The 27,532-nt window shown below is 38.0% G+C and overlaps 1 protein-coding gene across 2 annotated transcripts in view; it reads left to right on the top strand.

Moving 5' to 3' along the window:
* rgs12b (regulator of G protein signaling 12b) overlaps positions 1–26,189 on the top strand; it is a 46,772-nt gene extending 20,583 nt beyond the window's left edge. Inside the window, exons 3-16 of one of the 2 annotated variants that reach the window (XM_042716608.1) lie at positions 12,389–12,410; positions 16,510–16,679; positions 17,053–17,145; positions 17,397–17,540; positions 18,675–18,854; positions 19,548–19,698; positions 20,138–20,232; positions 21,568–21,762; positions 22,006–22,079; positions 22,280–22,406; positions 22,610–22,706; positions 23,339–23,406; positions 24,045–24,141; positions 24,407–26,189. In XM_042716608.1, coding sequence (XP_042572542.1) covers positions 12,389–12,410; positions 16,510–16,679; positions 17,053–17,145; positions 17,397–17,540; positions 18,675–18,854; positions 19,548–19,698; positions 20,138–20,232; positions 21,568–21,762; positions 22,006–22,079; positions 22,280–22,406; positions 22,610–22,706; positions 23,339–23,406; positions 24,045–24,141; positions 24,407–24,984 — 2,091 coding nt within the window. In that variant the 3' untranslated portion in view covers positions 24,985–26,189. The remainder of the gene's footprint in view (positions 1–12,388; positions 12,411–16,509; positions 16,680–17,052; positions 17,146–17,396; positions 17,541–18,674; positions 18,855–19,547; positions 19,699–20,137; positions 20,233–21,567; positions 21,763–22,005; positions 22,080–22,279; positions 22,407–22,609; positions 22,707–23,338; positions 23,407–24,044; positions 24,142–24,406) is intronic. The other variant, XM_042716609.1, reaches the window with a different exon arrangement.
* The last annotated feature ends 1,343 nt before the right edge of the window (positions 26,190–27,532 follow it).

Here is a 27,532-nt window from a genome sequence, read left to right as displayed (position 1 = left end):
TTTTTATATGTATCTATTTTTATTTCATAAGATTAACATTGTGTGTGTGAGTGTGTGTTTGTGCCTGTGTTGGAAGATACAGCAGATGGCAGTATTGAGACAAGTTGGTCTTTTAAAGAGGAAATAGCTAGGACTGACATTCTATGCTCCAGTCCTTCCTTCTTTCTGTATACTTAAAATTATGTAAATAAGTATGTGTTATGTAAATAAGTATATTTACATAATGTTTTGTTCAATGGTGTCACCATCATCCATGCTATTGTTTATTCTACTTATCTCTCTTCTATGTATCTCTCTTTTCATGTTTTGCAGTGTTAATCAGTCTTGTCATACATTATATGCTGTGCTTACAGATTTATTGTAGTTGTAGGACTTTGTTGGACTGTCTTGCACTGGTTTTAGAGTACTAGATCAATTTGACATTTATATATATTATTGTGATATATATAATAATGTGATATTATTACATTATATCCTTTGTTTCTTTATTGGTTTGTTATCAGCCATTAACATTCTGAGATGAGATGTCTTTCTGTATAGAGTTGCATCAATTGTAGTATTTTCATTTTAGGGGGGCTCAACCCCAAACGAGGGTATAATATATATATGGTTTGTTATCAGCCATTTACCAAAAGTGCAGTATTCCACTGTGTGCATATATAGGTGTAGTGTATAACTCAATAAGCCAAAAAAGTGTTCATGTAAAGTACACACACACACACACAGCACACAGGGGTTTTCCAGTTGTCTAGTTTCACTCTCTCTCTCACACACACACACACACACACACACACATGTCGTGGAGTTCAGAAGGGTCACAGCCTCGGGGAAGAAACTCTTCCTGAGCCTACTAGTGCGAGAGCGTAGGCTCCTGTAACGTCTGCTGGATGGAAGAAGGGAAAAAAGTCCATGGTTAGGGTGTGAGGCATCCTTGATGATGTTCCTAGCCCTGCCCAGGCAGCGCTTGTGATAAATGTTCTCAGTGGTAGTTAACTGGGTGCCGGTGATCCGTTGAGCAGTTTTCACCAACCACTGGAGTGCTTTGCAGTCAGATGTGGAGCAATTGCTTTACCACACTGAGATGCAGTTTGTGAGTATGCTCTCAATGGTACAGCGGTAGAATTCCACAAGGATCCTGGGACTCAGGTGAACTTTCTTAAGGCTCCATAAGAAGTCAAGGCACTGCTGTTTCTTTTTGACCAGGGTGGAGGTGTTTAGGGACCAGGTGAGGTCATCAGAGATGTGGATGCCAAGGAACTTGAAACTCGACGCATGCTGTACTACAGCTCCACTGATGTAGATGGGGGTGTGTGCATGACTCTTAGTCCACCTGAAGTCCACAATGATCTCCTTTGTCTTCTGGTTGTTTAGTTCCAGATTGTTGGTGGCACACCACACAGCTAGGTGCTTTTGTGCAGACCTACCACCGTGGTGTCATCTGTGAATGGTGTTGGAGCCAAAACAGGTCATCAGTCATGGGTGAATAAGGAGTGCTCAGTACGCAGCCCTGTGGCACACCGGTGTTCAGGGTGATGATGGAGGAGGAGAGGTTATCTCACTTAACAGACTGGGGTCTGTTGGTCAGAAAATAGAGTCCAGTTACAGAGGGATGTGCTGATTCCAAGCTGGCTGAGCTTGAAGATCAGCTTAAAGGGGTTTACAGTGTTAAATGCAGAACTGAAATCAATGAACAGCATTCTCATATGTGTATTTTGACTGTCCAGGTTGGTGAGGGCAGAGTGAAGTGCCGTAGAGATGGCGTCCTCTATTGACCTATTGCGGCAATAGGCAAACTGGTATGGGTCTAGTGTAGCAGGGAGACAGGATTTTAAATAGGTTGCAATCAGCCTCTCAAAGCATTTGGGAATGGCAAGTTTGGCAAGTTTGTATGCCTTACCACATACGCCGGGGGTCCGAAGTATTGAAGTGTTCTTCAGTCCTCTATTTATGTGTGAGTTTGGCCTGGCTGATACCTTTCCGCAGGTTGGTTCTGGCTTAGCTGTAAGCCTCTCGGTCTCCAGACCTGAAGGCTGCATCTCTTGCTTTGAGCAGGAGGCGAACCTCTCTGTTCATCCAGGGCTTCTGATTGGGATTTTTTTTTTTTTTTTTTTTTTTTTTTTTTGTGGTCACTCATGATCCAAACAAAGATGCTGCATACATTCAGCATGAGCAGTTTTTAATTTAAATTAGATTGTATAATTTCAAAATTTTGAAGCAAAATCAGAATGGTTTGACTTCAGTTTTGTAAAACTATACATAAAAATATCTGCATGAAACAGCGGACTAGCTGAACGAGACACAGATTAACTCTCTGCCAGCAGGTGGCGCTTAAAGCGTTTCCTTTGTTTCTGCTGTAAACAAAGCAGCGCTGCACTTATGAACTTTAATATACATTATACAGAGGCAATATGAAAAGAAAAAAATACCATCTAAACTTTTCTAAAGACTGTAAGTTCCCCTCAGACATGCATTCATATAAACTCCTACCCCTAAATGAATCGCGATTTGTTTAGCATCTCAACCGATTTGAATCATCACCTATTTGAATCAATTTTCAACCAGCTCACGGTTAATCGTTACATCCCTAGTAAAACTTAGGCTGAAGTAGATGAGGAAACGATTGATATTTTGTAAACTGTATTTATGACAAAGAACAGAACTGCACAGATGCAGATATTCTAACAATCTATCGTTAAACACACACCTTGTCCTCTGTCTCTCGCCACCACGGTCTGCGGATTGAAAAAGAATGCGCTGAAAGACTGGGAGGAGCAGATCGAAGTCTGCGACCGTTTTCATATGAAATTTAAAGGGCCTGAGTAGCCCCCCTTAAAATGGCCTAGCGACACCCATGGTTGCGTCTGTTTGCCAGTTCGCTTGGCTCACATAAGCTCCATTGCTCTTGGTTCGAGAGAACCACTGTTAATGTCTTCATGCCCACTGGGAACAGGCAGAGAGGACAGTCATGAGAACCAACAGGAATGTGGATCTGCATTCAAATGACTTGAGATTTGACTCTGTTTTACGTATTGGGTTTCTCTTGAGAGCACCAGGACTTCCCCTGATTCAGACACTTCATCTCCATCTGAAATGTGTGCAACAGCCCTGGAGTGGAGATCTGGGCCGAGCCATGCATTTGAATATGAACTTGCAGTGCTGTGCAGTGCAGGTTCATTGCTGAACCTCTCTGAACTTTGTCTTTCACAAATGTGAAATGAGCCGATTGACTTCTTTCTTTCTTTCTTTCTTTCTTTCTTTCTTTCTTTCTTTCTTTAATGAGGCATTTATATGGAATTTATTGACATATTATCATCATATATAAATGTCTGAGACCTGTTGGTTTGTGTGTTTGTTTTGTTCCATATTTATAGTAGATTTCACATCTAAAATCTTTAGATCATTGAAATAGAGCCAACATTTTTTATTTTTTCCTGGGGGTTTTGTTTGTGATGGGTGATTAAAAAAGAAAAGAACAGAAAACAGCCCACACAAAATATTAAAAAAACTAATTTCCAAACCTCCCTTAAAGATCTTTCACCACCAGCCAAAAAGCATAATTTTAATGGTCCCCTAATATTTTTGTTTTCTAAAATATGTCTTCCAGTGCCAAGTATTTGTAAGATCTTTCTTGTTCACCCATCTAGTCAGGAAATTGCTAATAGCGACACTCATATTTTTGAATCGAGCTCATGAGGTTTGTCTCAAACACTGCCTTTGTACCTCCAGCTCTGGGATATTTTTATTGCTTTCTCTCTCTATACTGATATGACCTGCTCCACAACCTGCCTTTCATTAACATCCACTCTCACAGTCATTCACCTTACGTCATTCTCCAACTGCCTCACTTTCCTCCAAAAACACGCCTTTCAGCAGTACGATCCAGAGGCCCGTCCATCCTCTTGGATTTTTACAGCACTAAGAAACTCAGTGGAGCTTTGCTGCTGGGTTCCCCGGCTGTGTTTTTAGATGTTGGGAAATTAAGACAGATACTTATTTGAAGTGTCAGCGCAGGGCTGTGCCGTTGGAGGCCCGGAGTGAGTGCTTTCTTTAGTCTTGAATGGAGGATTTATTTGAGTTGTGGCAGAGCCAGGGATGGTGAAGCGGTTGAGTAAGCATTTCTTGATTCCTCTAAGTGAGAGGCGCTAGTCGGTGTTGAAAAAGATCACCAAGAGAAAAGTCTGACATCTGTTTTTATAGTTACTTCACAGGTCACGGAACGAGAGAATCCCATCTTTTCTTCTCCATCTGAATTTCTCGCTCGCAACCCAGGTGCTTTCTGCAGAGAGTCGAGGTTGATGTAGTAACAGCACAGAATCAGAATGGAACTTGCTCATCAGTTAGACTGAGTGTCTGTCTTGCGCTCAGAGAGCATGTCAGCTCTTGCTGTGGAGGAATGAAATGAGTGCAGTCTAGGCGTAAGAACGGGATGGATTCGCCAGTCAAAGCATTGGGTCTCTACACGTTAGGAGCTGCGCTGTATGAATGGACGCACATCATGAAAAGACCATGAGTCTGAAAAAGAGACTGTCGTTTAAAAGGGTCTGCTACTTTAATACGGTGAGTTAGATCTGAGAGTAAATGAAAAGTTTTTCCATGTTTCTCTTTTTCTGTCTACTGTCTCTTATGTGTCTAGACTGTGCGTTGTCTCTCCAAGAGTCGTTGTAAGATGTTAAAGACATCTTTTTTATTAGTCCCAATTCAATAGCTCTGTAAACATCCTCCTGCTGTCTGAAAGGGGGGAGAGACTGAACACCTGGATTACTAACACTGTTTGTTCCACTAAAACTATGTCTTCTTGACAGACATGTGTGCTGATTGATTAGACGTGGGTATTTTGCCGTATAAAACAGCTCGTCTGTCTGTCCTAAAGAGTTAGTGCTGTAAGTTAGCTTGAGCATTTGTTAAGCCAAAGCAAACAGGCGAGTATTGGATATGAATTCAGACACACAACTTTCTCTTTCTATGCTAGGGAATTTAGCACTCAGTGCAAGGGACTATTAATTTCAGATTCAAATATAAACACTGGAATCTGTTTGTCCGTTAGCTGTTAGTCCCACAGTTTCCTGCTTCTTCTCAAACCACAGTGTGTTAGGTTTGGAAAAAAACTTGTCTGTTACTTTTCAAACACCTAACTGGAATGTGTGTATATTGGAGGGAGAGGGGTCATCAAATATGCTTTTTGACCAACATTACAGAGAATGGACGTCCCTCATTTCCCTTCATTTTTCATTTTCTCTCTCTGTGAGCACACACTTATTTTATTATTTTTTTCACCTATTTGGTCACTATATATATATATATATATATATATATATATATATATATATATATATATATATATATATATAGGGCTGTCAAATGATTAATCACGATTTATCACATCATGTTTTGTTTGATGGCAGAGCTGAAATTTACACACACATAAATTATATATTAGAAAATATTTACATGTATCATTATATAAAACATAACAGTCTACATGCATGTGTGTGTATTTATATATACATAATAAATATACACAGTACACACATATATTATCCTTTTTTTTGGATGTGATTCAGAATAATCATTCATGTTCTACTCCAGTCTTCATGATCCTTCAGCTATATGCTGATTCATTCTAATATGCAACATTTATATTATTATCATCAATGTTGAAAATAGTTGTGTTGCTTAATATTTTTGTGGAAACTATGATACATTTTTCACTATTATTGGAGGAATAAAAAGCTCAAAAGAACAGCTTTTATGTTAATATAAAGATTAATAAACCCCAAACTTTTCAACAGTAGTGTAAATGTAATAGAACTGTTGCATGAGTTGTACAAAGTGTGCGACTTCTACTTGCACCCCCCTTGAATGTCCCGATTCATTCAGAAATACATCACATTTTGCAAATACTGTAAAATCGATTGTGATTGCTGTTTCATGTTGACCTTAATATTCAGCTTCTAATATTCAACAATTATCCTATCCTTATTTAAAGGGATAGTTCACCCAAAAATGAAAATTACCCCAGGATTTACTCACCCTCAAGCCATCCTAGATGTATATGACTTTCTTTATAATGGCAGTGAATGGGGGTCGAGATTTTGAAGTCCAAAAAAGTGTATCTATCCATCATAAAAGTAAATATAGATGTAGGCGTAGCACTAGTGAGAATATCTATGCAAGTTTTAGTCTACAATAGTTTCAGTATGGATATTATTCATACACAAACACATCAATTTGCTTCAGGAGGCTTTTATTAGCCATGTGGAGTACTTTTTTATGATGGATTTGTGCACTTTTTTGGGCTTCAAAATCTCGATCACCATTCACTGACATCATAAAGTTTAGTGAGTAAATCATGGGTTAATTTTCATTTTTGGGTGAACTATCCCTTTAATACAGGCCTGGTTTTGTGAGGTTATACAGTGGCTTGCAAAAGTATTCATACCCCTTCATTTTTTTCACATTTTGTTATGGCCTTATGTTAAACTGCTTTAAATTACTTTTTTTCCCACATCAATTTACACTCCATACACCATAACGACAAAACAAAAACAAAAATAAAAGATTTGTAACAACTTTGCAAATTTATTAAAAATAAAGCACTGAAATAATTACACTGCATAAGTATTGATACCCTTCACTCAGTACTTAATTTTATGCACCTTTATAGCCTCTAAGTATAAGTATAAGTATAAGTCTTTTTGGGTATGATGTGACAAGCATCTGCATTTGGCAATTATCTGCCATTCTTCTCCTCACCTCTTCACCTCTCAAGCTCTGATAGGTTGAATGAGGGCTGGCAGACATTTAAAGGTTTCTCCATAAATATTTGATTGCATTCAAACCCTCAGCTCTGGCTGGGCCACTCAAGGACATTCACAGAGTTGTCTATAAGGCACTCTTGCTGTGTGCTTAGGGTCATTGAAGATGAACCTTCTGCCCAGTCTGAGGTTCTGAATGCTCCAGACTAGGTTTTCATTAAGGCTATCTCTATATTTTGCTGCACTGAGCTTTCATTCTGCTCTGATGAGTCCCTCAGTCCCTGCCGCTGAAAAACAGCCCCACAGCATGAGGCTGCTACCAGGACACTTTACTTTTGGGATGGTACTCTGCAGGTGATGGGCAGTACTTGGTTTCCTTCAAACATGATGCTTGGAATTGAGGTTCATCAGACCAGTGAATCTTGTTTCTCAGAGTCTGAGGGTCCTTTGGGTGCTTTTTTTGCAAATTCCAAGTGGGTTTTCATGTGTTTTCACTGAGGAGAGGATTGAGTTTGGCCACACCATCATAAAGACCAGATTGGTGGAGTGTTCCTGTGGTGTTTGTCCTTCTGGGGAAGTCGTGGCCTAATGGTTAGAGAGTTTGACTCCTAACCCTAAGGTTGTGGGTTCAAGTCTCGGGCTGGCAATACCATGACTGAGGTGCCTTTGAGCAAGGCACCGAACCCCCAACTGCTCCCCGGGCGCTGCAGCATAAATGGCTGCTCCGGGTGTGTGTTCACGGTGTGTGTGTGTTCACTGCTGTGTGTGTACTTTGGATGGGATAAATGCAGGGCAGGAATTCTGAGTATGGGTCACCCGTCATCAAGTTTTTCCATCTGCATATATGATCATGGAGCTCAACTAGAGTGACCATCAGCTTCTTGGTCACCAGTATAACTAAGCCCCTTCTCAATCAATTGCTCAGTTTGGAGGCCAGCTCTAGGAAGAGTCCTAATTGTTCCAAGCATCTTCCATTATGGATAATGGAGGCTACATGCATCTGTGAAACTTCAATGCAGCAGAATTTTTTTCTGAACTCTTTCCCAGATCTGTGGCTTGACGCAAAACAGTTTCTGAGCTCTACAGGCAGTTCTTTTGACCTCGGGGCTTGGTGTTTGCTCTGATATGCATTATCAGCTGTTAGATCTTTTATTAAGACGTGTGTGCCATCCCAAATCATACCCATTCAGTTGAATTTGCCACAGGTTAACTTCACTCGAAGTGTCGTAACATCTACAAGCAATATGAATGCTACTGTGCTACATTTCAACTGTCCCAGATAAGGGTTTGAATAAATATGCAATGGAAACATTTGTTTTTTGTTTTTATTTTTATATATATATAAATTTGCAAAAATGTTAAACACCTCTTTTTTGATTTACCATTGTGGTGTATGGAGTGTAGATTGATGTGGGGGAAAAAGTAATTTAAAGCAGTTTAACATAAGGCTGCAACATAACAAAATGTGAAAAAAAATGAAGGGGGTATGAATACTTTCGCAAGGCACAGTATGTATATAAACATCTTGGCTTTGTGAATGTGTGCTAGCTGTGCTTTTCTCACTCTGTCATGAAGTCGTCCTTGTGTCAGCTAGTGCACATTTGAATATTCCACCCTTGCAAACATAGCACAGAGGTGTTGTGTGTGGGATGTCCATAGCCATAGTGTAAACAAATACACTTGGACAAACAACAATGGATGTTCTGTATGTATATATTTAGTTCTGCACCTTGTGGTCTGTGTCTTAAAATGAGTAGTTCATCCCCAAATGATTTGATAATGTTTTCTGCTGCAGCTCAGCAGTAACATCAGGAATGTGCCTCAAACAGCACAAAACTCATACATCCACACACACACCACAGATCACAGGCCATCCAGCTGCAAGTATATGTAAACCCTGAGGTATGTATGGATCTCTCCACAGTCTGTGCTCTGTTAGAGAATGCACAGCGGAGGGGAAGAGAAGGAAAACACATTAAGTCACACCAGGGTCATCAGACTGGGAGAGATGCTGAAATGAAAGCAAGATGTGACGGAACTTGCGTGTTTCTTAAATATATTATCTTTAGCTGAGCTGTTGTGCAGTGGTTCTCAACTGTGTTTTTTTTTTTTTTTTTTACCCAGATTTGACATTGGACATCAAGTGGTGACCTAACATGAATTATTTATCAATATTTTCAAGCCCTGCAAATATTAAAGCCGGTATGAAAGGAAATTCACCCTATCATTGATGTCCCAGCATCCATGACTTCCCTTTCATTCCGACATTCACATGACATGAACTGAATAAGAAAATTGATCTGAATATTACATTTGAAATTAATAAGAAAATTGAATAATGAAATAACAATTATGTAAACTGTTCTTTGTGAAAGACTTTTTAAAATTATTATTGGTTTGGTTTTTACTTTATTTTGTTTTGTTTAAACATTTTGGATGGTGAATGTTGCAGGTTTGAGTCTTACAAGGGGGACAATGAAAGGTATTTGCTATTTTAGACCAAAGTACTATTAACAGTGACTAAAGACTTGTTTTGAGCTAAACCACCATTAACAGAATCATCACATTTGATGTTTAAAAGGCTGCTTCGCAGAGTGCGCACTTGGTGTTGCCATTTTCATTTATTATAAGCAAAGTTTATTACGTGTCTTTGGGCTTGTTGTCTGGACTTGGCTCGTAATACGGTCCAGTTTATGGAGTTAATAAAGTAGGCAGGTGCAGGTGGCAATATTTTGGTATGTGCCTTATTTCCAAGATCAGGTGTTTGAATTGTGGGCTTGTTCTTATTTGCTTGTTGTTTTTTTTTTTTTTCTAGATCTGGCAACACTGATGAGTAAAATCGTACCTTGTACCCCATGATTTCTTGCAACATATATGTAAAAGAGAGACACAACTCTGAAACACTCTAAAATACGTCATTAACACCTAGTTGTTCAGTTAGTTTCCGTAAATGCTGCCATAAATTATGTTTTTTTAAATGTGTTTGTCACCACATTAATGTTTTGGGAATGATTTCAGTTTTAGAATGTGGTTGTCATATAGCCTCAGGTTCTTTTTGACTTTCTTAATGTAGTTGCGTTCTATGCTGGCGTCATGAGAAAGTCATCGAAAAAGCTACATCAGCCCAAGGTGCTGAATACATTTTAATCTTACAAAAACAGATTTTGTTTCAGATCAACCTCATCAAAAGAGCACCGTTGTCCCTGTTAGCTATAAAGCAGCTTCTGTGTGCCATAGTCTTCTATGTTACATTAAGAAGATAGAAAGAGATCCGGGGTAGAAAGAGTCAGGAATGTGAGGGGTGGAGAGGTTGGAATATGGGGGCTTGGAAAAGGCCACTTATATTTCAATGTGGTTACAAGCAGCTCCACTGCCAAAAAATGCAGGGAACCCACTGGAATGAGTAGAGGAAGGAAGGGGAACAGAAGGGGTTAGAGGGGGCAAAATGATGAGAGAAGACTATGTCTAAGCACTTTGCTTTCTCTGTGAGTCATATAATGACTTCAAGACATTTCATTCAGAAGGGTTTTGAAGAATGATTAATATCTTGGAGGTTCAGCATCACTCTGACTCCATCTGCAGTCACAGTCTTCCTAGTGATAGACTTATAGCCTACTTTTTGGTTTCATATTGTGTTTCCAGATAATGAATTAGTACATGGTCTTACCAGGTTAGAATAGAAGTAGCTCTTTCCCAAAGTTGCTTTTTCTATAGTTGGTGTGGCTTTCTAATCTGAATTTTTTCAAAAATTAAATGTTTCAATTTTGTGTGAAACATTTCTCATTTCATTCAAGGTCACACTGAATTTGTCAGTGGTGTTTCTCCTATTTAGAGATAATGGGAACCAGAAGCACCACTGACAGTAACATCACTGACAGATTTTCAAGTTGAAGGAAGGTATAGCAAAATCAGAAATACCACCATTGTTCCTAGTTATAATATTTTTTTTTTTTTATTAGGAGGAAAAATATATATAATGGAGTTATAGGCTGATGTCATCTCAAACATGTTGACCAAGGACAGAGTCAGAGCCAAATTATCATTATACAGAGTGCTCCACATTCTCCACATTCTCTGGGATTTTTTTCAGCTTTCCAAATGCAGTATTGAATAACATCAGCGTCAGTTAGGGCTTAAATACAAGGTCATGTTGGGAAAGAAATTGCTGTATTCCAGCATGTTTGTTTGTATAGACTGTTCAATGGAAAGTCCATCCGTCTTTCTGTTTATCCATGCTGGTGCCAGCCGTCAGACGTGGTTTATTTTTTTTTTTTTTTTCCCCATGACTGTTTCTGTATTGTGAATGATCAGACTTTTAATTGCTTGTAATATCCATTTTTGGCCTGTATTGAATCAAAATTCTTGTTGCAAGAATAGAGCATTTCATTCGGAGAAGGCTAAGGTCCTTTTTGTGCGAGTAAACGATGTGTGACTCAGTTGTTTGGAGATCAGTTTATTTGAGGTGATAATTTTAATATTGTCTGAATTCCCTGCCAATTGTGTTTTTATTTGTTAAGGCCCAGTGTTTTAAATCAATATTGTTTAAATAAATTGTAAATTTGGAATATTAATGGTCAGTTTTGTTTTCAGCTATCGATAACAGTCCTCTTAGCCTTATTCACAACAATTCATCATAATTCTGCAGATTTTCTTTCAACATTTTCATAGAAAATGTGCAAAAACATTCACTGATTCATTGTAATGAATGTTTTATTATTCTTGAATGGATTCCCTCTAAAAGAGTTAAATACACAGGGTACAATATATTTTTCTTCTATATTAATAACAAATAATTTATTCAAATATATAGGCCTACACTAGCATACAAAAGTTTGAGGTTGTTTTTGAAGAGAGTCTCTCGTTTTTGAACCATTCTAAATGTCTTTAGTGTCACATTTGATGAAATATAATGCATACTTTCTGAATAAAAAGATTCATTTCTTGACCCAAACCTTTTGGACGGTGGTGTATACTAAAAAGATGTTGTATTTGTTCTCAGTCTTTCCTGTTCTATTTGTAGAAAAACTACGCTATGTAAGCTCACACCCTGGGAATTTCATCACTTACTGACCTTCGAGCTCACATTTAAAGGAAATCACTCATTTGGCACCCATCCCATACAAACACTTTACACATCCACTCACCTGAATGCCACTGTTACTGTAGCATGCGTCATTTGACCCTGCAATAAATGGGTCATCACTCTGAATAAATCACAGATGAAATTGAAATAAAAATGTAATGCAGTCAAGACTATCTTATTTTCTTATTTTTTCATTTTGTACAATTTCTATGACTCGATATTTGTCATTTGGGATCAAAAGGTTTCATTCTCTTTCTTAATCTCTTACTAAACCACTGAATGACATGCTCAGGCAAATCAAAAACTGGGCGGGGCTAATGTGTCACAGTGGGCGGGGTCAGTAATATCAGGATTGCTGGAATGTACCTGATGGATCTCATTATCTGTGAGTGAGTGAGGAGGTGTGTGTGTGAAAGACTGTACCAGTAAAACAGGAAGAACTGGTGTGTGTATCATGCCACCAGAGTACCCTCCTATGCTGCAGACTTCAGTGTGTGATTATGTTGGTGAAGAGAGTCACTCACACATGTCTCTCTGTGTTTTCTTGCAGTCTGCGGCTGTCTCCGATGGTGGTGAGTAATTAATCAATGTTTCGATATTAAAACCTCAAATCACATCTGAATCTTTTGTTCAAATGTCTTATTTCTGTCCCTCTCAGATGTTTTTTCTATCCCAGTTTCATTCTTTATTTTTACTTCTATTGTACTCCATGTCTTTGGGATCTAATTACTTCTACATTCCTTGTATATACATTACTTTCACCTACTTGTGTTCTTTTCCTATTCTACTCCATTTCACTCCAGTCTCATTTCTGATATCTTCTATCAGGCCCGGTGTTGTTTTTTTATGCTGTGTTTTCAGTGTTAATGTAGTTTATATATGTAGATCTGAAATGGATTAATTAGCCCTAACTAATTTAAGGAGAAAGCAAAAACCATTTTGGCTGTCTTTTATTTGCCTGATCTCTTGATAAGATTGGCTTTCTGTTCCCTCTGCCATCCATCCCCCCAAATCCAGCTCACACTGCGCACAGCAGTTTTTGCTCTATAAGTGCTTGTTGGAAGAAGATAAACTAACATTTTAAAGTATCCGGCTTATTTTGTGGGAGTAAACAATGTAATTTGGTTCTTTTTGAGGTCAGTTGCAACATTATTTGTGATCAGTTTTCCTCTGAAATCACAGATTTACTCTTGCATAACGTTATGATGTGACAAAACAAATTCTGGTGTTTCATTACGTGCCTCTTTAAACATTCAGCCCAACTTCCTCTCTTCATACAAAACTATTCACGAGGACAGCAACAGTGATTGTACAGAAAGTAATATGTTGTCTGATTCATCAAGCCAGAGTGAGTTACTGTTTTGGCCTAAATCTCTGTATTTCAAATCCAACTGCACTAGGAGTGGACAAGCCCTAACTACCTCCCCCTCTCCCCCCTCAAAGCCTCAATTAGCATGTGTGAATGTGCCAGGGTTTCTGTGAATGTTTGCTTAACGTTGCCAGTCAGAGCCATAGATCTTTCAGCCTTATCCATAACAAAAGGCACGGAGGGAAAAATGTATGCAAAACTGTGAGGAACTTACGCATACACTTCATTTCAATAGTCCACTTTAAGCATTCTGCTGTCTATAAATAACTGCAACTACATGTCAACTAACTATCATTCATTTGCAGCTCTTGATAATCAAGACTAACTCTAATTAAAGTATTAGTAGACTGTTATGTTATGGTTAGTGTTAGTAGAATCATTTGACGTATTTGCACAGTTATAGTTAGTAAAATGTCTTCAAAATTAAGATTAAGGAGATACTTTCACTAATACTCTAATGACTGGTATTTGACATGTAGATGCTTGTTGTTAGTAGGATGTTTAAGGTGGACTATTGAAATAAAGTGTTACCAGCTTACTTCAGTGGGCTGTTTCTTTTACGATCCTGTAGTATTGTTTTTAATGTGTGTTTGCAAATGGGCACACAATAGTTTGTGGCCTCATCAAGTTGCCCTTCGAAAACAACGACCATGAGAGGATCTGAATTGAGATCAGCCTGGCTGGATCAGTGTTCAGATGCCGGGGCCAGTTTTATCCCCTAGAAACTGTTCCGGGATCAGTTAACGGCACGGCAGGATGTTGTAAATCTGCCTGTGAAAGCAGAGAGAGAGTGAGTCAAGGACCACTTGTAACGTCAGTAATAGATCAAAGTGCAAATCTCAGCAACCTTTCATTTTCTTCATTATTCCACTGGCTTTAGACTTGAGCTGTGTTCTTGTAGTGAGTTTTACCGTCTGGACCTTTCCTTGTGTAAGACTAGTTAGTTTACAGGACATCTGCATATAGGGATCAGTGACATAATGCTTATTTTTCTGCCCGGAGCTGTTGATTTATTCAACATGAAATACATTGACTTTAATGCACCTCCTCTATGATGAACTGGCTTTTCATTTCTGTATTAAAATTCATTTAAGAGTTTTTTGGGGAGCATTAAGTCAAAAATGTCAGGGTGGTTTATATCAAAATGAATTAAATATGAAATTATTGAAAAGAAAACCTTAGTTATTGCAAATATTAAGTAAAAATTAAGCAAATATCAAGTTTTCTTACATTAAGTATGGCATATATTAAGTAAATATTAAGTAATCCAAATATTAGAGAAATAACTGCATTACTGCAATATTTGGAAAAAAAAAATCTGTTTAATCAAAATCATATGGAGTGACCAACGATCATGCAGGGAAAAAATCATGAAACAGGAAATTATATCAGAGGAGCTATTCAGACCCTCATGACTATGTGTCAAGGTCAGTAAGTCTCTTAAGTTATATTAGTTTTTTACCACAAGACATGGGTAGGCCATGTTGTGAAATGTTATGTGATGTGACTACCCAAAAATATATATATTATTATTATTATTATTATTATATTATACATTTTATAACAAATAGAAAAAGAACAGAGACCGCTAATGTTAGAGGCTCAGTTTTTTTCCCAATAAATGAAAATAAAACATTGAAAGAATAGAAAAAGAGAAGAGAACACTAGTGTTAGAGGGTCTTTTTTAAGTAAAAGAAAAAAAAAAGAATAGGGAGATCATGTGTTAGAGGGTCAATTATTTATATATATATATATATATATATATATATATATATATATATATATATATATATACATACACAAGCACACACACTTTTTTTTTTTTTTTTTGGAAAATTATTAGGATGCATGCATTTTCATCGTGGATACTATATTTTGTCATATTGCCCCTATTACAACAGGACCAGTGTGCATTTTATGCAACGCAGTCAAAATTCAATCATACCATCTGTTTGTGTTTGCAGTTTGTCTTGGGTTATGGTGCTTCTGGGTGTCTGTGCTGGTTCAGCATTAATATTGCAGGTTCTTGTTACCTCTACCGTCTAAGTTTCCCTCCCCTCTTTACTTTCAATAATTTATCATCTACCCGTTCAGAGCTTTGTGCACAGGCCACTCTATCTGTTTACCTCTATGCATGGAATGCATGTAGTCTCATCACTGTCTCTGTGTTGTTTAGTTAGTTTCTAGTTGCTCAGGATTATTGCGGCCAGCATGTACGTTAGCTGTATAAACAGTTTGATGGCTGTTCACACTCTGCTCCGTGGCAGTGTGTGTTTGTAATGTGGGGTGATGGATGTCAAAGCCTGGCGTCCCATTGGCATGAAATACCTGGTGAAGTGGCATCACACAGGCTCGTACCAGCTTTACCCAGGTAAGAGCTTGTGCTGATAGTGACCCGCAGACTGCTGAGGTTCTTTCAGAGGTGCTTTCTGAGTGCTTCTTTTTAGTGTATGTTTTAGATTCAGCTATGCTAAAACTGTTTATGTCTTGCATAACCTGTCAGGGTTTTGAGAATTTCTTTAAGGAACACATACACACAAAGAACATATGTCAATTTTGTTATGTTGTTTTTGCCTTGCAACAGTTCATTGAAACATGGATTTTAGTCATATGAAGATGTTTTAATTACTTTTCCGTCTTTTATGCAGCTTGACAGCTCCTGTTTACTATGAACAGTTTGAATTTTCAAATACTCTTGTATTCCACAGATAAAATAACAGCATGCGAATTTGGAACACATTGGGCGAGTAAATGTAATGACTATTTTTATTTTTGGGTGAACTGTGCCTTTAAAGAAGGATTTGCTTTGTAACTTTAATCGATGGTATTTGATTACAAGAACTCACTAACCAATCAGAATCACCCAGAAACTAAACAGAGAGCATCTGACAGCCGCAGCAGCAAAAAGAAACATCAAATAGTTTAAGAAATCAGGTTAAGGATGATTGAAGGCATTTCGATAAGTAGTCAAACATCGTGAATTTGTCAATGAATCTGAGTATCTTCTGTTGCTCAAGCTCAAAAGTTTTGTTGTTCATTTTCAAATGGCGTTCTATTTTAAGAATATGGTTTTAATTTTGAACACCCTCCTTATTCAGGCATCGGGATTACATAATTTTAGGTCCCGTTGGGCATTTTGTGATTTGAAAGAGTTGAGGTTTGGGGGGATTATTGTGTAAGTTTGTCACATGCAACTTGAGAAATGGTATAAATAAAAAGCTTCATGTTACTATAAATGTCTACTTTAACAAAAATAATTGTGTGAATAATAGTAACCTTGTTATCTCATTGTGTGTGTTTAGAGCTGAACAGTTTGGACCTGAAAGGCTGCGGCAGTGATAACAGTCTGAACAGCAATGCTAGCCTCCCTAGTGTGCAGTGCCATAGACGCCACACTGAGCGGCGCGTTGCATCATGGGCCGTCTGCTTCGAGCGGCTGCTACAGGATCCTGTCGGTGTCCGATATTTCTCGGTATGTTACAGAATCCTCGATCGATATTGGCTGAGAGTACAAGTCAAGCTTTATGCATTTTTATTGAAAAGGTGAAGAACTCAGATACTTTCTTATCAGAACTTGCATAAGTTGTAAAGGCTTTCTCAGCGAGGTTGCATGAGGAACTCGATGAATTCAAGGTCTCAAACAAAACCACCAGGAAGTGTTTGGAAAGGATTTTGCTATCTGTAAAGCAAAGAATGCCTAGAGAATTTAGTTGAGCCAGTGAGTGAGTAGTTTAGTTTTCTAGTTAAAAGGTGAAAAACAACAAGTGTCTAAAGGCCTTTTTTTTGTATGTTTTGCAGAATAATCAATAATGTTTAATTTATCTCTTTTTCTCTTCATCCTGCAGGAGTTTCTGAAGAAGGAGTTCAGTGAGGAGAATATTTTATTTTGGCAAGCATGTGAATATTTCAGTCATGTTCCTGAAACAGACAAGAAACAGGTATAAAGTGCAGATTTTTTACCAGTGGAATTGTTACAGTTTAATTAATTAATTTATCGATTTTTTTTTTATTTGGGCACTTGATCACAAAACATATGCTGTGAATTTTTGGAGGCTGTTTATTAGATCTTTTTTTGTCTATAGCAGTCCATTTAGTGTGGTAAATGCACCCATTGTGTGGACAGAATGAAATAAACAATGTTTTTCATCTGCCGTTTGATTGTGATCTTGTCATAACTTTTGTCCCCCAGCTGTCCCAGAAGGCCAGAGAGATCTACAACAGCTTCCTGTCGAGTAAGGCCACCACACCCGTCAACATTGATAGTCAGGCTCAACTGGCTGATGACATCCTCAACGCTCCAAGGCCAGACATGTTTAAAGAGCAACAGCTACAGGTAAGACAGGAATTACGGCAACAGCACTGCACTGTTCTGAATAAAAAAGCTTTAGTACAGAATTAACAGAGCCTAAAAATTTCCAAATGCACCGCAGGCTGTGTCAAGCCCATCCTAGAGATTTTGAAATGTTGGAAAGTCTCTTTACATGTCTTAACTTATCTGTTTATGTGGTTCTACTTTCCTAGAACAATTAATATAAAATAATCAAATGGTTTTAGTTATTTATACAATATTAAAAAAGCTGATCCCAAAAGGCTATGTACTCCCCAACAATTGCTATTTTTAAAATCACTTTGTACCCTCCACTGCATGTCTGTAAGGCCTTACCATCACAGCACCGTCTTTGAGGGCTGTAGGCAAGACGTGAAATAATAAACTATTTTGAATTCAGCTCTGTGAGGTCATAAGATCATGAATGTAGACTCCAACCCCATGATAACCGTGAGGAAACCTGCAGGGGCAACTTTTGTGCATGTAGCTGCAGAGACTGAGCTCTTATAATGTGTCTTTTAAGATGGAGAATCACGTTGCTGCATTTAGAGGCTCCTGTCTGGCTGTCACCTCCTTATCCAGGATCTCTATAAATCACAAACTCACATAAACATTATGTCAGCCACATTTTACAATGTCAGATACTGTAGCTGTTCAGTGGTGTAATGCAAATCTGTCCTTTTTTCCCTAACCCCATTTTTCGGGATATCTGCTAATTTTAGAAGAAAATTTCAAAAGGTGGTTAGAGGCTTTTGCATCTGAACTCTTCATATGTTTTTACTGTCACTTTAGATTATTTAATACACACTTCCTGAATAAAAGTTTTTGTTTCTTACAAAAAAGACACACACAAAAAAAAAGACTGACCTCCTTTCAACTTGAACGGAAGTGTATGTTGTCCCAGCTGATAAGACCCACATTGGTGGTCATCAGCTTATGTTTTTGTTAAGGATGCTTGTCCCAGCGTGAAATGCTGGTGCCCCCAGCGGTTTTGCTTAAGCTGCTTTACCAGCAAGACTAAAAAAGCTATGCTAGTTGACAAACATAAAAAATACAGCTATGCTGGAACAGTATCCAGATTTATGCCAGTCTTGTAAGCAGCTGGTTTAACAGTGCCACTCTTCTTTATTCCCTCAATAGATCTTTAACCTGATGAAGTTTGACAGTTACACACGCTTCCTAAAGTCCTACCTGTATCAAGAATGTATGCTTGCAGAGGTGGAGGGACGCCCTCTTCCAGACCCCTACCAGGTCCCCAGTAGCCCCACGTCCAAACACAGCACAAGCTCTGACCGCTCCAACCTCTCAACACCTAAAAAGGTAACGCACACAATTGTGTTTACTTTATGTCCTACGCCCTTAATTAGAAAAATGACGGTCTATTTGCAGTTGACACATTGACTTCCTTTGAAACGTAATCACAAAATCAAATAATCTGTGAAGCACTTCAAAGGACGATATCCCCAATTATCTCTCAGTGGAAGGTTTACTAACACCTTCAATACTTTATGTATTTATTTTTGATTATGTATGAACATTTATAAATTATGAATTGAGGATGTTATAATGTTTGTAGATGGTATTTATTAAATTTATTTGGAAGTTGAATTTGGAAGAAGATTTCAAATCATTTGGCTAAAATGTCTCACTTGTACTGTCCTTTAAAGGTATTTGGGACCTGGGAATAGTTTCACACTTAAAAGTATTTAAATGTGATTACCTTGTTGCTTTTGAGGTGAGATGTTGAGCTATTGTCAGCATTCTGTTCTTGTTTACATAGTTAAGTGTTAGCATAGTTCTCACACAAGCTTTCGAAGAAGAAAGACGGTTAACATCCCACCATGCCTTCCAGTCAGATCTAATTAAATGTAGTAAATTCCTGACCAGCTATACGTCTCATTTTTATTTTGCATATCAATGGCTCCACTAGAGAGCGTTTATTATTGTCTCTGCCTTGGATCTGTGTGTAATGCCTTTGTTTTTGAGTATGAAAAATAATCGAACATTTTGTGAGTCCAGGATGACAAGAAGAGTAAATCGGGAAGGTCACTGAATGAAGATGGCAGAGATGAACATGGCGATAAAAAGAAAAGCATTTTCTTCTCCTGGTCCATAAATAGAAGTTTTGGAAAAGGGTCAAAGAAGAAGGAACTTGGAGACTACAGTGAGTGAGGAACATCTGTACTTTTTTTTTTTTTTTTTACATTGTGCTCTTATGATGTTCATTAAACCTTTTCATACTTTTCATGTCTGCATTTTTATTTCTGTGCTTCTCCTCTCCTTGAATATTTTCTCCAGTTTCTCCAGATTCCCTGCATTTTCCATTTTTGCAGTTACAAATGAAGAGTTTATTTGCAAAAACAGAAATGTTCAAACATCATGTTTTTTTTTTACTATGTAATCATGTTTTTATTGTGTTTTATTGTGTTAGTTAGCTGTAATTTTTAGTCATTTTTTTAACCTAATCAAAATAACCCAACTGCAGTTTGATTGAGATTAATTGGAATCCACAATGAAAAACCATGATTTTTGAGAATTGTTAAAAATGGTGTTATCTGTTTTTGCAAATGAACTCTTCAAATGGAGTTTGTCTTTCATCACAGGCTTTACAGGTAGTAACGGACGGAGAGAATCACAGGGCTCTTTGTCGTCTGGTGCGAGTTTGGAACTTGCCACCTCTGGTTCTGGAAAAAACGAGGTGGGTCAAGACCATCTGACTCGAGCTGATGTTATTCTGTCTAGGATTATTAGGATTTTGTCATACCAAATATTATATATATATATATATATCCTATTGGTCACACTTTATTTTAAGGTCCAATTCTTGCTATTAACAAACCATTAAAGAGACACTCCACCCCAAAATGAAAATGTTGTCATTAATCACTTACCCCCATGTCGTTCCAAACCTGTAAAAGCTCAGTTCGTCTTCGGAACACAATTAAAGATATTTTGGATGAAAACCGGGAGGCCTGTGACTATCCCATAGACTGAAAAGTAAATAACAGTGTCAAGGTCCATAAAAGGTAAGAAAGTCGTCGTCAATCTGCCATCAGACATGCAATCTGGGTTATATGAAGTGACGGGAACACTTTTTGTAAGCGAAGAAAACAAAAATAACGACTTTATTCAACTTTTCCTTCAACAATTCCGTTGTCAACATTCTCCTCTGTGTCTCTCCATATAACCGTATGTTCTCTGTGTCATCCACGCAACAAGGATGCACTGTTTCTAAGTGTATTTAGCTTGGATTTGAAAGAAAACAGCGCATCCTTGTGGAGCGGATGATACAGAAGAGCATATGCAGCATACAGTGATATGGAGAGACACAGAGGAGACTGTTGACAACGGAATTGTTGAAGGAATTGTTGAATAAAGTCATTATTTTTGTTTTCTTCGCTTACAAAAAGTGTTCCCGTCACTTCATATAAATTGTTTTGTATGTCTGATGACAGATGGAGTATTCTGATGACGACTTTCATACTTTTTATGGACCTTGACACTGTTATTTACTTGGCAGTCTATGGGACAGTCACAGGCCTCCCGGTTTTCATCCAAAATATCTTAAATTGTGTTCCGAAGATGAACAGAGTTTTTACGGGTTTGGAACGACATGGGGGTAAGTGATTAATGACAAAATTTTCATTTTGGGGTGGAGTATCCCTTTAACTACAACTTTTGCCTCAATAAACTCCTAATTTGCTGCTTATAAATATTTAGTAAGGTAGTTTTTAAGTTTAGGTGTTGGGTAGGATTAGGGATGTAGAATATGGTCATGCAGAATATGTGCTTTATAAGTACTAATTAACAGCCATTATGTTAATAATAGGCATGCTAATAAGTAACTACTTAATAGTGAGAATTGGTCCCTATACTAAAGTGTTACATGATGTTATGTCATGTAGTTATTATTATTATTTATTTTATGTATTTTTTTTTTTTATCTCCAATTTAATATAACTCAGTTGCATTTTTTTTGTGGTTATTTAATGTATTTGCATTGTTCATTCTTTTATTATCCTCTGTCCGACAGGGTGAGACATCGCGGAACTCCATGGCATTGTCTGAGCGTGCTGTGCGTCACTGTAACATTAACCTTCCAGATGGCTCATGCTGCTCAGTACCCATCAGGCCTGGTGTCTCCATCAGAGAGGTGCTCTTAGGCTTGTGTGAGAAGCTCGGCATTAATTTGGCTGCTGTGGATTTGTTCCTAGTAGGAGGAGAAAAGGTAACATGCCTCATAGTGCAGTTCAGATACTGTATACTATAATAATAACCAGCAATAAAGGTACCTTCACTCTTGCTTTTAATTTGGTCTTGTCCACCAAAGTTTACAAAGTGGTTTCAGTATGTGTGAGTTTGTGCTGAGTCCTGCATTTACATGTGTGTGTGCACATGTGTGCGCATCTGCATCATTTGATGCTGCAGTGGTGTAATGGACTATAAAAGCATGTACTGTTCTTGTGTAAAGCCTTTAGTGTTGGACCAGGACTGCATGACACTGTGCTCCAGAGATCTTCGGCTGGAGAAACGTACGCTATTCCGGTACACACCTGTTTATCTGTTTTTATCTCTGTCTATCCATACGTTCACCTATTATTTTTCTCACGCTTTATGAATTCATGTTTTTTAAAATACTTTTTTAACCTAACTGAAGTCATTCATTATCAAACAGTCATCAGGATTCAATTTTGTAAAGTTTATTATCCTTAACTTCTCTCTCTTTCTTCATCTCTCCCTCATAGACTGGATCTGGTGCCCATAAACCGTTCTGTTGGACTTAAAGCAAAACCCACTAAGCCAGTTACAGAAGTGCTGAGGCCAGTGGTGGCCAAATATGGCCTGAACTTAGAAGACCTGGTGGCCAGGATAGTGAGTCAAACATGCTTATTTAAAAAAAGAGAGAGGTTATCAGGTTTCACATAAAGTATGTTTCCATCCTCTTGCCTGTTTAGCTGGTTTGATTTTTTTGCACATTGTTATATAGAGATGGAGGAATATGTACTACAAAATATATGCATTTTGTGATTTTATGAAATGGTTATTAATTACATATGTTGTTTTTGTGTGGGTAGAGTGGAGAGAAAGAGCCACTGGATCTTGGGCTTCCTATATCTAATTTGGATGGACTAAGGGTTGTTCTGGAAGCAGGAGAGCATGTTCCAGGAAAAGGCAAGATGCACACACACACACATACAGGACAGACATCAGTCACATCATCCAATCTGATTCTTTGATTTCACTCACTGTGAAACAATAGCATAAAGGCCAAGAGCAGTGTTTTAGGCACTTAAATGCATGTTAACTGGAATTTAGGGTTGGGCAGATAGACGATGCCATCGTCCATCGCAGATGGCTGACAGACATTAAAATTTGGTAGACATCACCCAACCCTACTGCAATTACATTAAAATGGATCATAGTTTAAATGTATTAGAAATTTTAGAATTACTTCTAATGATTTTGAAATACGTTTAAAATGCTGAATATACTGACAAGCATTTATGGTAAATTAAAACATACTTTAATACTTAAATGTTGTATGTGTATATATGTAATTACACATTTGTAATGATGAAGGTGCAATTGCGTACATTTGAAATGTACTGATTTTAATTGTAATATCGAATCACACACTATAGTAAAAATTTAAATGAAGTTCATATGCTTTAGTATGTTAGTTTACCCATCAAAGTGCACTTTGTATTCTGAAAGTAAAATGGGTTATAAATGCCTTGACTTTTATATAGTTACTCAAACTTAAACTTGAACAGAATCAGTTTAGTCTCTCCCTCTCTAAACAGACAAACAAAAGCTGGTCTCATCTAAAAGTCACGGTCCACCTCTGTCTACGCGAAGCCAGTCTGCCACAGTAAGACCTCGATCTCAAAGATCGTACATTTTCATCTCTTTCTCTCTCTTTCTTTCTTTGTGTTTTTTGGCCTGTGTGTGGGAAGTGTGTGCATGGCTGGCTCCCCTATTCTTTTCTCCAGTCTGAAGGCTGTGTGTATCTGTGCATTTCTGGGCCTGTGGATGATCTAACCCTATTTCTCGGATCACAGCAACCCCAACTCTTTACCACTTCCTTTATTTCAACACACCACAATATTGTAAGGGGATAGCAGACTCTGTCCGCCAAGAGTTCCTTGGGTTCAAGGGTTCATCCCTTGTACAGATTCTCTCGTCTTAATAGTTACTGATAGCTGTGTGATATGTTGAGAGAAATGGTGGAAAAACAAGAAAGTGGAGCGTGGATGTTCATTGATGTTAGGTGTTGTGGTGGCATGCTGTGCTGGTGGTGGTTTTTCTGCAGTGACATGCTGTGCTAAATGGAGATTGACTGCACAAGTAGAATATGTACACTAGTTTTAGTGATAGTGACTAGAGGCCCACCCAGTTCCCCATGAGGCCCCTGTAGTTTTAGCCCTGCGCCCCAGAGAAAGCCTTGTAGAAGAGGCGCTTCTGGTCCACGCACCCTTAATGTGCCCCATTCTCATTGTCGCTACCCAGGGGGAGGACAAAGCGGCAGGAAAAGCTTCGGCTGTGAAAACCAGGGCCCAGGTGGAAAAGCACAAACAGAAAAAACTTAATATAGATGAAGCTGAAGGTAAAAAAAACAAAAAAAAAACAATTTCCCTTTCACTTTCTTCAATAATCTCTCTTTCTCTCTCCTAGTTAAGCGCTAGTTGTTCTTCGCTATATCTTATGCTAACAGTCTCTGAAGCAACACTGGCTGACCTAGCTAATGCTAACACAAGCACACTTTGAACTGGCAGCTGCAGTTATTCTGTTGCTGATGTCTAACATGTCAAATGTGTTTTTTACATTCCAACAAATAAAATGGTTTAAAATGGTGTTTGTTGTTCAACCAGAATTCTTCGAGCTCATATCCAAAGCACAGAGCAACAGAGCTGACGACCAGCGGGGTTTGCTGAACAAATCTGACCTCATCCTTCCTGACTTTCTGCGCCTCGACACGGAAGCAGACGGCAACAACCTCAGCTCCACTCCTGTCTCCCACAAGTCCCGGCCCCGTTCCAATGAGAATGGTTCCGCGCTCAGTGCCAGCCGCCAATCGCAGAGCTTAGATTCAGCGGTGGAAGGCACAGTGCCTAGACGTGCCCTGATGCCTCCCAATAGGGCTCTCAGAAATGCAGCAGGCCGAAATCCACCGCTGTTTAGTTCCTCACTATCCCCAGTCCCACACTCGCAAAAAGGGGGCTCGTCCGGGATCACAGACTGGAGGAGCGACGGAGGGGTGCAGGCACTGGAGGAAGAGGAGAGCGGCACGGACCTGACATATGTCGCTGAAGGTGACATCACAAGCCCAAACAGCTCTCTGCTTCACCAGTCCCCCGTGCCTCTCCCACCCTCCCCAGACCGACCAAACCTCCCGAGGGAGGACACTTACCAGGACAGCTGGGCTCGAACAGGTACCTCTCCTGTGTGAACAAACTACGCTCGCATGTGTTATCCTCACCTCTCTCTGGTCCCTCCTGAAGATGTGTGTGATTTCTGAGTGCTGTGGATTTGCTGTGTTCCTCATCGTAAGCCCTGTGCCAAACCCTGGCAAAACCACCTCCTTCCCATGTACATTTGACACCCTTTAAGCACTTTAATGAAGAATTGAAAAAGAGACATCTACCTACAATGCATTTGACAGTTCCCCTGAAAGTATTTTAAAATGACTAGCCACACACAATCTTGACAATCATTAACCTTCACAGGTTTTTTTTTCCACTGAGAGAAACAATAGAGTTATTGTAGCAAGTTGGACTGATTTGAGGTCAGTAGTGAACTGAAGTGATCTTGCTCGTCTTCTGCATATCTCTGCCCTCTGGCTGATCACATGATGGCCTTAACAGGAGCCGCAACTGACTGAACTAAACATGTGATAATTCTTCGACACTAAATAAAAACTACATTGCAGACGTAGAGTGTTTGAGGTGACAAGCACCCTCGTTTATGCATGAATATATTTGTCTGTTAAAAAAAAATTGTTTAAATGATGTGAATACACAAGTGGAATAAAACATAAACAAGCACAGTCCGTTTTAGTATGACAGAGGCCTCGCCTTACCTCTCTATGGTTACCAGTAGCGTGCCTTCCAGGAGTCTGTCCATGAAACCTAAATATTGACAAAGAGTCTTCAGTAACTCCTCATGACCTCACATTTCTATATTTCATTCTTAAATTGAGACCTCAGAGCTTTTTTTTATTATTTTTTTTCCATTGTATTCTTATGAAAATGCAATTCAACAATGTGTAGCTACGCAGATCACTTCCTGTTTATCACCATGACATCACTTCCATGTTTCTTAAGCTATGGTATCATATGTTACATATGTAATTGTGTAATATAATCCTAAAAGAGGATTAATTTATCCCTTATGAAACGTCAGTATATCTTCTTGAATGATAAAATACTAAATGTGTACATAGCTTCTGTTACAGCTGTGTGATTTATTGCTATGTTGAGTTGCCAACATTGTTGAATTAATTCCATTCAATTCCTTCTGACACTGAAATCGTTTTCAGTTTTCTGTAGCAGTCTTTTTTGTAGACGACCAATATCACTACTCGGATTGATATTTCTGCAAACCTGTAAATAGTGTAATAAATGTTAGGGGTGAGATCTTTCTCCCTTCCTCTCATTGTTTGTGTATTGTTACGATCTCTTTCCAGTACCTGTTTTCAGTTTCTACTATTTCTTAGGCCTTAAACATACTCTAAGTACGTAAACACACATGCTTCCAACTATGCAAGTTGGAGCTCATTTATTGTTGTACACTGTCATATGCAACACAAGTGTATATTGCATTCTCAGTCTTACCACTAGGGGTGCTATAAATGGTATTAGTTGTCTGCGTCTACAGTCAGTTTTCTCTTTTAAGTCTACTGTTATGATGAAGCAACCGTTTGAAGAGAATCTTGCTAAGCAAGATTGATCATGAACATGTATAATGCCAATTAAAATTAATTAACAGATGTACAGTAAAGGTAACTCTGCAATTGGCATGTGAAGGCCAAGCATTGTTTGCGTACTTGTGAGAGCACGTTTCTGGCCTTAGGGTTCTCACAACGTCACATATGCACTTTGAGGAATAAGACTTGTGAAATTAGTGCGTAACACTTTCTGGCATATTATGGTGTTGTTATATTTATATCAAATATAATTTCTTTATTTTTTTATTTTTTTTTACATTTTATATTAATTAACTGGCTAAATCACCAGGACTTCCTAAGCAAACCAAGTTCATCACTTTGTCTTGAAAAAAGTAATTTTGACAGAGCTCTTTGAAACCAAGAGTTGTCAAACTAAAACATTTAGTAAGATCTTTCTTTTTCTTAGTTAAATTATTTAAATAAATATTTTTATTCATCAGTGACACATTAATTGATCAAAATGGACAGTAAAGGCATTTGTTACAAAATTATTATTATTATTATTATTTTCAAATAAATGCTGTTCTTCTGAACTATACATCAAGGCGTCTTTTTAAAAATCTATCACAGTTTGCCACAAAAATTTTTAGCAGCACAACTGTTTTTCACAACAATAATAATAATAATAGTTTCTTGAGCAGCAAATCAGCATATTAGACAGTTTTTTTCTAAAGGATCTTGTGAAACTAGATATATACATGGCAATAATATAAACAGTAGAAACAGTAATATTGTTTAATTATATATATATATATATATATATATATATATATATATATATATATATATATACATATGATGCTATATATATATATATATATATACACACACACATACAATTTCACAATATTACTGTTTATACTGTTGATTATATAAATGCCATCTTGGTAAGCTTAGGAAACTTCTTTCAAAAGCATTAAAAATATCTTTTCAACCCCACAGAAGTGTTTAGTATAATATGACTCAAAACTGTACCACATCCTTCAGAGTTCAAATAGTTCTCAGATAAGACAGTTTATCATTTCCTTTTCCTGTTATTAAATAAAAAATA

This window comes from Cyprinus carpio, chromosome B1 (genome assembly GCF_018340385.1).
Source record: "Cyprinus carpio isolate SPL01 chromosome B1, ASM1834038v1, whole genome shotgun sequence".
NCBI classification, from domain to species: Eukaryota; Metazoa; Chordata; class Actinopteri; order Cypriniformes; family Cyprinidae; genus Cyprinus; species Cyprinus carpio.
Note: the sequence above shows the minus strand (reverse complement) of the source record. Positions and strands in the feature narration are given on the sequence as shown.